General features: G+C 36.3%; 2 protein-coding genes across 2 annotated transcripts; one reads left to right on the top strand and one right to left on the bottom strand.

The window, feature by feature from the left end:
- Window positions 1–275: 275 nt before the first annotated feature.
- LOC140961131 (ubiquitin carboxyl-terminal hydrolase 17-like) lies at window positions 276–9,515 on the top strand. Its single transcript, XM_073419429.1, has 11 exons — window positions 276–920; window positions 3,653–4,961; window positions 5,044–5,132; window positions 5,576–5,661; window positions 5,775–5,937; window positions 6,041–6,161; window positions 6,251–6,408; window positions 7,219–7,303; window positions 7,382–7,594; window positions 8,472–8,533; window positions 8,618–9,515. Exons 1-11 carry the CDS (start codon window positions 610–612, stop codon window positions 9,288–9,290), a joined length of 3,270 nt encoding a protein of 1,089 aa, XP_073275530.1. The 5' UTR covers window positions 276–609; the 3' UTR covers window positions 9,291–9,515.
- A 2,141-nt stretch (window positions 9,516–11,656) lies between these two features.
- Window positions 11,657–12,692, bottom strand: LOC140961619 (AT-hook motif nuclear-localized protein 28-like). The gene has a single exon (XM_073420262.1). It carries the CDS (start codon window positions 12,649–12,651, stop codon window positions 11,824–11,826), a length of 828 nt encoding a protein of 275 aa, XP_073276363.1. The 5' UTR covers window positions 12,652–12,692; the 3' UTR covers window positions 11,657–11,823.
- Window positions 12,693–12,704: the final 12 nt, after the last annotated feature.

Below are 12,704 nucleotides of genomic sequence, written 5' to 3'. Positions count from 1 at the left end.
TACATATTTATCAATATATTCTATATTTTTAATATTTGAATATTTTAATAATATATAAATTATGATTTGATTATAAAAAAATATTTCTATTTCATATTTTTCATTTTATTTTATATTAATCACATAAACATAATAAATTTCTCGTTTCATTTGATTTTATTCCAAAATCGATTTTATTATTTTTATTCTATTCAAACGTACTCATATGTCTTAAAATAATTTAGTTTAATTTAGAATAATATGTTTAGTTGAGAAATAAAAAAGAATACTGTTCTTAATTGAGAAAATATAGCCCAGCGAATATAATTTCCGAAGTACAATAATTTTCTTGCCTTTTTGTTGTATACTTTCCTTCCGGACAAAATTTCTCTATCCAAGATTTGAAGAAAAGCCCTTAAATCTCGATCTTAGGCTCTGGGTTGGAGTGATTTCTTCAAGAATTTGCGCTGTTTCTTGTGCTGGAGAGAATCTCTCGATCGATGGTATTTTGGGGGGATTATTTGTTGCGGGGTTTTTTTTTTAGTCATTAGGGTTGGGGAATGTAATTGATGACAGTGGAGGAATTGGGTTTTTCTGGAAGCTGTGTAAATCATTGCTGTTTATGAATAAATGCTTTTGGGAGCGGATCTAGGGTGGTGGTTGTCCAGTGTGGTGGTGGTGGTGGTTGGGTGGTTCGTTGCCCGCCGGAAATGGCGGCGCTCGGTGGCACGAAGGCAGGAGATCAAGAGGCTATTGGCCTTGGCATCGGAGGAAACAGCTAGGGCCGAGCACGAGGTCGTAGCTACTTTCGGCGGCTATGAGGAGGAGCCATTGGCCATGGCGCCGGGATCGTCTCCCCAACGACAATTCCAGTATCAGTGTGAGGTCTGCTTTAGTCCGACTACAACTCGTTGCAAGAGATGTAAAGCTGTTCACTACTGGTACGTTGGTTCACCGCCCCAAATTTTGGATTTTTTAAAAATCATTTAGCTTGTCTCTCCTTATATTTTTGTCTTGGTGCACGAATTTCCTGGTTAATCTGGCTAAAAAACAAGGAAGCATATGAAGTTCTGGTTTCTCTGACTGTTTTGTGGCAAATTAAACGGTGAATCAATAAGAGAAAATGTTATTAGGTTAATTTACTTTACATAGTTTTAATCTAGGATGGTAATCTATCACATTGTCTGCTGATTGTCCTGGGTGAGCTTAACTGCAAATGGTCAATTTCATATTAAAATAATTTGAGGCAGTTTCTGTGTTACAGCAGCAACTCTGTGACTGGGTTTGGATGCTTCGTAAAAGATGGGAATTTTAAGAGAGAGAATTATGGATTGATGTCAAATTGTTTTTTATCATTTAATGTTGGCGGGCTATTAAATATAGTACGTAGGTGTCAAATGGTACATCGCCGTCTTACTTATATTATAGTACGTAGGTGTGGAGGCAAAAGCTAGACAACAAAAGGCTGTATGTGAGCCTTGACCATGGGTACTGACTATAGGATGGTGATACTTGATAGCACCAGGAATCATTGCTTCAGAGGGCATTGTTTAAATTTTTGAAACATAAAAACTGGAGTTGAGACTAAAAATATAAAAAACAAGAGGTGATGGTGATTTGGCGTGGTGAGGGTGGTGGTTATAATGGTGAAGCTATTGGTTTTGGTGGATGTGGCATAGCAAAAATATCCTTTTTTGTGTTTGAAAGACATTGGAAAATATGAACTTTTATTGGAACTATTTATGCTGGGAAATTTTACAACTTACAAGAGAAGGTCGGCAGATCGGATCTTCCAAAATACCATGTGAACCTTCTTCATTTGTCTCGCCAGCACTCTCGATGCTTCTGAATTTTTACACTTGGTCATGGACTCATGGCTACTGGCAACCACAAGCTCCTCTTTTCCAGGAAAAGGAGAAACATAAATGTTGTTTTTTTAGGTAAACTTCCATAAATGTTGCTTGCTCTAGTTAACCATTTGACTTGGTGCTAAAATGATTGGAGAGGAAATGTAATGAAGAGTTTATGGAGTAGAGAATGACGGTTTTGCCAAAAGAACATGGGGAAGATGAAAAAGGGCCATAGGAAAGATAACAAAAAATAATATGCTTTTATTAACACAGTTTCGTCTCCTATAAAAAAAGATGGAAAAGGGTCATGGAAAAGATAAAGACAAGCAATTAGTAATTGAAGTTTATTATCAAAATAAAATTAATGAAGCTGACTCAGTGGAGCATAATTTGTGACGAAATGCTACTTTTTTGGTTATCTTTGGTTGATCCAGTCGGTCACGCATACAACCAATTCACTCATTTTACTTTTGAACCCATCATATGGAATTCCTTATAATTTATGCCATCAATCACTCAATGCAACCAAACATACCCTTACACTTTATATCATAGAAGATTAGGCTTATAAGATGCTACCTTCTTTTATTATTCTCATATAACTTACTAATGGTTTATCAAACCAAACATTATATTACTATTCTAGTCATTGTCTCGAAATTTATTGAGCCAGCAAGTTGGTTTTTTCCTTATAGTTTTATGTTGTAATGAGTATGATTTCAATTTCATGTGAAGAAACATTTATTAGACATTGATTTTATCGACATTTGGCTTTCTAACATTGGTAGGGCCTTTTCATATAATTACACAATATAATGTGGTTTTTACAATTGCATATCTCCACGAGTTTTGGAGGCTGCTCCTGTACGAACTGTCGAACTCCATCACGAATAAGAGCTCCTACCCCCAATGTTTTTGTTGATGGATTATTAAAATATGGCCCTTTTATTTCACTAGATTTGGAAGTGAGTGCATATATGGGATCTTCTGGGTCTTTGTTTTTATGGCTAAAATCTCCTGATTTGAATTTTTTCCATTCAGACTTAAAAAATATGTAAAACAAGAAGTTGATGTCTTTCCAACTTAACTTAGAAAAATATCAATTAAATATGCCTTCTCATTATAAAGTGGACTTGCATACGGCATACGCCAGTTGAGTGAGGATAGAGACATGTTAATCGATGGTGCATGTGATGATACACCGTGTGTTGTTCTCTTCATGATATACCTGCAGCTTAGAAGCTTCATTCTCTCGGAAGCATAGGAAAGAAAGAGGAAAAAAGTACAGATTAAATTTGGGTGAGGGTATGTTAAATAAAGCAGTGTATGAACATGATGATTATGCACGGAAGGGTGTTGTATAACGAATATTAAATGAATAGGTGTCGGAAATGCTTAACCATGATATTAACTGATTCTTTACCTGGCATTGCATGCACATAACTCTAATGCAATGTTGTTATTCAACGTTATCGATTAATCTTGTGTACTTGGCAATAGGTTATGTCTCTTTGTTAAGGATAATGTATTAGTATTTAATCACGAGCCCATGACGGTTCAATATTTAAGATGTTAGGAAGGCTACTTTTTATCATGCACAGGGGAGACTGCTGCTAGTTTTGGAATGTAGTAGTCACCATGCCACTATTCTTCATTATGTTTGCGTGTAGCATGTTTAAACTTTGATGATGTGTATGCTTTACAGTTCCCCATGCAGTCTTATTTCACATTGTGCTTTATTGTAGTTATGATACTGCTATATGTTGTCTTGTGTTATATGGGTTCTCGTGTTGCATTTATAAATACATTACAAATGGTTGCAGCTCTGGAAAATGTCAAATAATTCATTGGCGACAAGGTCACAAGGATGAATGCAGTTCATTTTCCTCTCACCGGAGTGATGTGGTGCTCCTTAATGAAGATGAGTTTCAAAGCAGCGACTATTTGAATGGGATTGCTTCAAGGAATCCTTCATCATCTGGAGACCACATATTTTCTAATCCTTCTGTTCATCTGCTCAATGGGAAGATTGACAATACAATCACAAACAAATATAATGGGAAAGAAATTGGTAATATTGACGAGGCATTAGTTGACTCACTTCCTGATGAGCAAACTTCATCCACCATTTTGAGTGACAGGCCTATTGCTTCAACAAGCAATATGAATGACTCCATTCAATTTGAGGCAGTTAAGTCCCCCTCGTCCCAGCAATCTAGTTTGGAAAATCTTGTAAAGAATGTTGCTGAACCTGGTGTTTCTCTTAAGTTCAAATCCAGTTGCATGGAGATAGATGAGCTATCAGAATCTTCAATTTCATCAGGCTGTGATGCTTCAAGATCTGAAGAACTTTCACTTTCTGAACCTTCTACACCTTCCTCTGATTTTTGGGAGGCAACAGTTGAACCCATTAGATCTAACATTGATGCACCTGATGAATTGTGCATCAAAAAAGATCAAAATTCGTGTTCTTCTTGTTTTTCCTCTTCAGGTAGAAGTGATGTTCACATGGAAGTGCTCAGTTTTAGCATGAACAAAGTCATGGCAGATACTCTCAGTCGTACATCTATGGCCACAAATCCAACATATGACGCTGCACTATCAGAGAAGGGAAATACAGATTTGATGTCCAGAGGACCAATTTTATTGAACTACCAAGTACCTATCCATCTTAATGTTAAAAAAACTTCTCCTGAATGGAGCTCAAAGATGGAAGATGCTAAATCCTCCTTTTCTGGTACTTGTCTTGAACATAAAGATTCTGAATTTAAAGGGCATGCACCAAAGAAAGATGTTGTGGAAGTACGTGGCTTGCAATATTTGGATCCTAAAATTTCGAGGAGTAAAATTGATAGGACATTTGCTAATTCAGATGCTGTGGAATGTCGAGTAAATGATTCTCTGACCCTCAGAGATTCTAAAACTGATATGCCTTATAATGGCTGCACCAGGAAGCATGCTATTCTGGACGTGCAGTCTGTGAAAAATGGAAGTGACCGTGGTTGTGAGGTGCGCAATGCTAAAATTGGTGTTAATGCGCCAACAAGGAGAGGGGCGGACCAAATTCAAGCTTCTAACTTCATTAAGCATAGTTGTTTGGGTTCTAAAAGTGGATCTGTAGGAATATACGAGGTATGTTTGAAGCTTCCATTATCATTTTAATTACCCGCCTCCCTTGTGCCATGAGAACTGTGACGTGTTTTCAATTTTACAGGGTTCATTTTCATATGAACATTTTGTACAGCTTTACAACTGGAACAAGGTTGAGTTACGCCCTTGCGGACTCATAAATTGTGGGAATAGGTAATTTTCAACATAGCGTTGTAAATTGAAACGTGAACATAAAACCTTGCGCATTCTTGGGTTTTCATTTTTCAATACTTTGGCTTGAATAGCAGTAAATATGTCTTGTGACATTTTTCGTACTATAAATTACTATGTTTAGTATTAAATGATGAGCTGCATTGTGTCAAACCTATCTGTATGCGTAGAGTTTGCCACATTTTGTGATATGCTGAACATTTTATGTTATATCTTTAGTTTTTATATTCTGGCTTATGACTTCTGATTAGTTGCTTGAGAAACTAGTCTCTCTCAGGCTTGTGTATATGTGATTCCTGGGGGTCTTCTATAAATTTTTTATTGTCAGTCTCATCTTCTGACAGTTCTTTGATACCATCATTATCATTATTTTTATTAAAAATTAATACCCCATGAGAGGTTTCTTTTGTCCGAGTTTCCTGCAGTTGTTATGCAAATGCTGTACTCCAGTGTCTGGTGTTTACGCCACCCCTCACAGCTTATTTTCTACAGGGACTTCATTCTAAAACTTGTAAGTCGTTTCCATGCTTATTGTTTTCTTTTCCCATTAACTGTGATTTTTTAATACTTAAGTTTCCTGTTTTTTGTTTTTAACTTTTTATGCAATTTTGTGTGTTGTATCAGGTGGAAAGAGAGGATGGTGCTTCACCTGTGAGTTTGAGTTGCTAGTTAAGAAGGCCAAAGAAGGAAATTCTCCTCTGTCTCCTGCCCCTGTGCTGTCTCAGATGGAGCGTCTAGGAAGCCATTTGGGTCATGGGAGGGAGGAAGATGCTCATGAATTTCTCAGGTGAGTTGTTGTTGGCCTACCTGGAATTTGCTTAGCCGAATAGACTCTTCCATGATTTTGTAGTTCATCAGTCCTCAAATAGATGTGGACTTGCATTCCACAGATATGCTATCGATGCAATGCAATTTGTACACCTTAAAGAAGCTAGGTTTAACAAGCCAAACTCTTTGAATGAAGAAACCACTCTGGTTGAGCTCACATTTGGAGGGTACCTCCGTTCAAAGGTTATTTTGATGAATCTTTTGAATATTTTTAGTGATGCAGGCTTTATCTAGTAGATTAATATTTGGATTGTGTTGTGGATCAAATGCAGATTGAGTGCATGAGATGCGGAGGTAAATCAGAACAACATGAAAGAATAATGGATCTCTCAGTTGAGATAGGAGGAGATATTGGGACTTTAGAAGAGGCTCTACATCAGTTCACTCGCTCGGAGATTTTGGATGGTGAAAATAAATACCACTGTGGCAGGTCTGACTATCAGTTTGCTATACTCACTTTTCTTTCTATGACATGTCCTGCTTTCTTCTGGATGTCCACGTTTCCATTTTCAACGATGACTATTTTTTCCCAAAAAGTTTCGTCTAGTTAGGTAACACATTAACATCTTGAGCTCCAACAACTACTTGGTGCAACAAAGTAAATTTTGGTGGTTCATGCATTTTGATTTCCCAGTATGTTTTTTATTAGAGGCATGACTGTTTCACTGAATTTGCTTATATCATTAAGGATTTGATAAAAGGGGGGGAGTGATAAAGGGCACTTTTATCTATTTTTTGGTAGTACAGTTTTTATTTAGTTCTCTCTGGTAAATGAACTTGGAAACACAAGGAATTGAAGACGTTGGGATCTTAAATGCCTTACACAGCTTTATCTTTCCTGCTACAAGTTTGTTCACAAACAATTCGGTTTGCCAAGTTTTTTCAGATAGCTTCTCCATATTTTTCAGTCTTCATGGACACAATTTGAAATTAAACTTGAAAATTCATGTTTTCTCCGACTAGTTATGTCATTTTGATGAATTACTGAACAAGGAAATTGATATTCTTAGTAATTTTCATTTGATGAAAGACTTCTCCAGTATATTGGGATATTTTTTTTTATTCTGGTTTATGAAGTGGTATTTTCATGCTAATTCAACGCTGTTTTAGATCTTTGGGGAGGTGGGGTGATATATGTTTTGTTCAGTTCCTTGTTTTGATTATATAGGAGATATATTATATCTATGAATTGAGATGATAGACTTGAGTGACAATGAATTAGTTGTATTATTTTTGGCAGATGCAAATCCTACGAGAGGGCCAAAAAGAAGTTGAGGGTGTTGGAGGCTCCTAATGTTCTCACGGTTGCTCTGAAAAGATTTCAGGTATCTAGGGATAAAATATGTACTTAATTTTTTTTAGTGGTATATGGTTGCTTACATCTGTCGTTGTTACCATTGCAGTCAGGTCAATATGGGAAGCTGTATAAAGTAGTCAAGTTCCCTGAGGTTTTGAATTTAGCTCCATATATGAGTGGAACAAGTGACAAATCCCCAATTTACCGGCTTTATGGGGTAGTAGTTCACTTGGATTCTATGAATGCCACATTTTCTGGTCACTATGTGTGTTACCTAAAGAATAATGGGGGAAGGTGGTTCAAAGCTGATGACATGACAGTGAGTTCTTCCTAACAAGTTCTAAATATTTTTCACTGTATTGCAGCATCTGTTTTCTGTTTGCTCGGTTATATATCAATATTTTATCAAGGCATTTATATATTTTTCCTTCTGAACCCCTGAATTGAGCCAATATGTTAGAATTTAACTGATTCTTTACCTTGAACAATAAGTTGTGTTAGTGGAGAATTGACAGGCTTTATGATTTAGTTCCATTTCCCCCTGAGGAACCATCCTTGTTTTCCAACCTTTTCTACTACATACCCATCAAGTTTAAATAAAACAGAAGACTCTTGGCCCTGTGAAGGGCAAGTAAAAATACAGTTCTGAAATCTCGGTACACCTGCGACCGGTTGCTACCAGTGCTTATGCTGTGACTCCACCTATGCAATACGGAGAAATGTATTGATATCTAATCCTGCTGTTTATACCATTATTTTAGTTGTTTGCTTCATATGTATATTCTGATGGCTAAAACTAGGCCTACTTTAGAAAAATATCTGTGCCTTGGAACCTATCCATCTCATGAATGGAGGGGTCTGAGGACACATGACCAAACAACCAAAGAGCTGATTAACTTTCCTGTAGAAGATGATGTATCGATTCTGTTGAAATTTATGTGAGAAACATCAATCCCATTGGGCAAGAACATAACCCGCTGGACTTTTTAGGTGGATGTGCTCAGAGCAGGATGACTTTCGTCGTTTCCTATTCGACGGAGAGATTTTTTTCTCCAAACTTTCCGTCCTGTTTTGCCTTTCTGCTATATTTTCGTAGTTCTTTATACCATGTGTCTTTTTTAGAGTCTTTATATCATGGCTTTTAGACACCGAATTATTTACATTGCAATTATGATTCATGTTTATTATGGTTATAGGTCCAAACAGTGGGACTTGAAAAGGTTTTGTCGACAGCTGCATACATGCTTTTTTATGCGAGGTAAGATGTCTAAGAACTATAAACATTTGGTTAATTTATATGTTGCATCGGTCTTCCCCCTAACTGGATCAAATTCCTTGCTAGGTGCTCTCCTCGTTATCCGAAACTGAGAAAGAGTGCAATGGTTCCTCGTGAGACTAGAAAAGTACAAAATCATACTTGTAGGTGTAAATTCCATCAAGCTGACCGATGGGATTTCGCCACATTCAAATTGAGTGGTCAGACCTGCAATGACTGCTTTTACCAGCATTGCTCGAGGTATCAGCTGACTCGGCCAAATTTGGAAGAGGATGCCTTCAGTGACAATTCTTCCTCTATCTTCTCTGATGCTGGATCCTATAGCACCGAGAGCAGTAACAGGGAATCCACAAGCACAGATGACAGCTTCGATCAAATGCTGGGGGATCTAAGAAACCACTTGAATAAATCATGGAGAAGCTCTTCAGATTCTGACACGTCGTCTCCGTCATTGTCTCCATCTCCTCTATATACAAGGCACTCACCGCTTTCTGATTTGGACCGTTACTCTTCAGATACCGAAACTAGTGGCTCTAATCTTGTTAAATCGAGTTCCGAAGGCTCAGTTTCAAATGAGAAAAGGAGAGATTCGTTCTCGTTCCCCAACCCACATACGAGGTTAGTCGGCAGTAATATTAGTTGTTATTGTAGTAAGGAGAATGACTCCAATAGAGTAGTAGGATGCATCAACTGTCAGGATAACATGAGAAGTGTACATTTAAGAAGATCCATTCGATAAAAGAGCAGATCAAACTTTCTTGCATCGAGACAGGGGGGCTATGAGTTCGTGGGGACGGGAGAAATGAGAGCGATCAGTGAATATATTTAAGTATGTAACTAGGCATTATAGCTTGAGCTGTCCCTCGTTTTGTGACTCTTCCTTTTATACACAATATATATAATGTTCATAATTTTTTTATCTCAATAAATATCGCATCCATAATTGATGCTGATTGTCATTTTCTTTTCATTTTGTACATGAATTCTGTTATATTATGTTCCCTTTACATGGGTTAGTATTTACATAAATTTTTTTAGTAAGACACCTTTTCAATTTAATATTGAACTTTGGTTCCAAAGTTGTGTATCATTTCATGTTTCATATAATGAATTATACTCCCAAGTCTCAGTTATATACGTCATCTTTCTTTTTTTTATTTGTCTTAAATATATAAACATGTATCCATATTTAACAAAAATTTGTGTTTTTATTAATTTGAGATCTTATAATTAACTAATTATTAGAAAGATAAGCACTTGTTTAATAAGGTAAAATTGAAAAATTGTTTGTTAATTGATATTTTCATTGAATTTCTAAATCCGTATTAAAAAACAGACACGGAATTGAATTTTGTTTATCCTGAAGTCATCTGTCCCTTATCCTTGTGATTATAGATTGGAGCATTTAAAAAATAGAAGAATTATGCCTGAAATAAAGAATGTTTCAAATCTGTTGATTTTTTTAAACTTAAATTCCATATATTTTAGGTGAATTTGTGCTTGGAGTATCGACCAAATTCTCAGTTCCACGGTCCCACCTCTCTAGGCAGTCAAATTCTTTTATGAGTAGGTTTCTTGTGAGACGGTCTCACGAAGATGAGACGAGTCAACCTTACCGATATTCACAATGAAAAGTACTACTATTAACATAAAAAGTAACACTTTTTCATAGATGACCCAAATAAGACATCTGTCTCACAAAATACGATCCGTAAGACCGTCTCACACAAGTTTTTACTTTCTTTTATTACAAGAGATGAAGAAAGTTATTGGTATGTGAAAATTATTTTGATAAATATAAAACGTAATTTGATTTTATTATTATTTAATTGTAGTTGTGTCCCATGCATTAACATGGCAATCAAGAAGTGTAGTCCGGATTGCTAAATCCTTACTATTATAGAAGAAGATGCCTTTCTCATGCAGCGTACATTGTCCGTTGACAAATTTTTCTGTTGGAAAATTTGCTTTGAACTTTCGTACTCAAACTCAAATTTGCATGCAGCTTTTGTCAAAAAAATTGAAGTGTTTACACTCCATGAAGCACAACAAAATATGTTTGCATTCCCTGAGCTCACATGTCTTTTCTCGGATGAAATCGATACAAAATATTAAAAATATGGTAATAATATTTGATTATCAAATGTTTCAGATCTGATATTAATGTATGATTTTTGTGTACCCAAAGATGTATAACAAAGTTATTGTCAGCGAGCGTTTGCTGTTTTTCCAAAAGTTATAACTGATGGTAATAGTACAACAAATATTTTAAACCGCATAACAGTCCAAATTTCATAGTTTGATCGCTCTCCCCAGCAAAAACAATTATCTTACTTCAACATTATCTTATTTAAAGTGGCAGTCCGACTGGATCTATCAATTGCTTGAGTTAGGATTGTCACCAGCTAGAGCTTGAAACAACCACAAGTTTATTATCTCCAAAACATAATTCTAAATTTTACCTTAAAATTAATAATTTTTATGATGTTTCATGTTATATTAATATATATCTATATATATATAATATTAAAATTATTTTATATCCATTTTTGCTTTTTATTTTGAATTCTTTTAAAAAATATGTTAATAATAAATTTGATAAATATTATTTTATTTTAAAATAATAATTTTGCCAATAACTACTTTTTTTTATTATAAGAATTATGATTAATCAAAAGAAACTAACATTTTGAGTTACTACAAAAAAGTGAAAATTATGAAAAACAAAAGAATAAAGAATCACTTATTTACCCAATAAAGAACAAGCACAGCGATAATTAAAATGGCCAATACCGAATGGCCTTTCAATGGAAGAATTTCATTGTCCATTTATACTACAAATCTAAAAACATAATGAGTGTATTTAACAAATAATTAAACCATTTAAAACCCACTCATTTAATAAAAATTAATGAAGATTTAATTTTTTTTAACCATTGAAAAATAAACCATATTTTTAGGACTGATATTTTTAATCAAAAAAATAAAATAATTGCAAATTCACACACACACACACACACACACACACATATATATATATATATAAATCATATGATATTTGGTGAATCATGTAAAATAATTTTTCTTACATATTTTTTAAATTAAAAATATAATATTGGTAATTCCAAAGAATATAATTAAAATTTTTTTTTTGGAAGAAACAAAATCAAAATTTGAAGATATAGAGGTAGGTGGCTTTTGTGAGGTCGGGTGGTGGTTGTTTAATGGGCGGCGGCCGATAGCATATGATTACATCTCAAGACTAACTATAACTATAAAGTGACCCAATCGGGGCAATGCTCCGCCGCCTCGCCGGAAGCAGCAGGCCTATATTCGTGACGATCTTCTCCTCCGCCGTTCATGGACGTCTCATCATCACCATCATGTTGCAGCCTGCAAAATGAGTGGCCACTAAAGGTCCCGGCGACCAGATAAATGGTCGTCGCCGCGACCATGGGTCCAACAACCACGCCACCCACCAACTGTCCTTGAGGCCCAGCCGCCACGTGTACTGTGAATTGCCCATTTCCAGGCACATTAAGGCCACTCTGATCAAGAATCGTGGCGGAGATTGAGAGAATATCGAAACGGCCATGGAACGTGATTGCGGCGGCGCCGGGGGTCGTAGAGGGCTGTTTAATTGTGATATTTGAGATGGTGCCGATTCCGGTGAGTATGCAGAGGCATAACTTACGTTTCCGGCAGAAGTGAGTGGTGGCTTCAATGACGTCGATGCCGGGAGGGAGCTCGAATATATAGGGGCTCATGGACGGCTCCGATAGTGCCTTTGATGAGATGATGGATGGAGGCTTGGGTTTGTTCCTAGATCCGGGAGGTCGGCCTCGGGGGCGGCGACCTAATTCGATGGTTGCGCCGTCGTGTGGTGGTGGATGAAGATGGCCAACTTGTGATATTTTTCTCACAGCGGAGTTATAAATGTGGCTGGAGCTGTCTTCTTCTTGTTCTTCTTCTCTCTCCCAGACTGGAAGGAACTCTACGGCTGCGCTCGAGGTGTTGAGGTGGAGCAGCGGCGGTTGCTGCTGGAGTTTGGAAAATATGCCGTCGTCATCTTTGTCTTCTCCGTATAATTTCCTTTTCATGATTTTTATATCTTTGATTTTTCGGCTGTTCTCCCTTTGCTAAGCTTATGTAT

The sequence above is a fragment of the Primulina huaijiensis genome, chromosome 16 (genome assembly GCF_012295235.1).
Source record: "Primulina huaijiensis isolate GDHJ02 chromosome 16, ASM1229523v2, whole genome shotgun sequence".
NCBI classification, from domain to species: domain Eukaryota; kingdom Viridiplantae; phylum Streptophyta; class Magnoliopsida; order Lamiales; family Gesneriaceae; genus Primulina; species Primulina huaijiensis.
The sequence above is the reverse complement of the archived record's forward strand: the minus strand, read 5'-3'. Positions and strand labels throughout refer to the sequence as shown.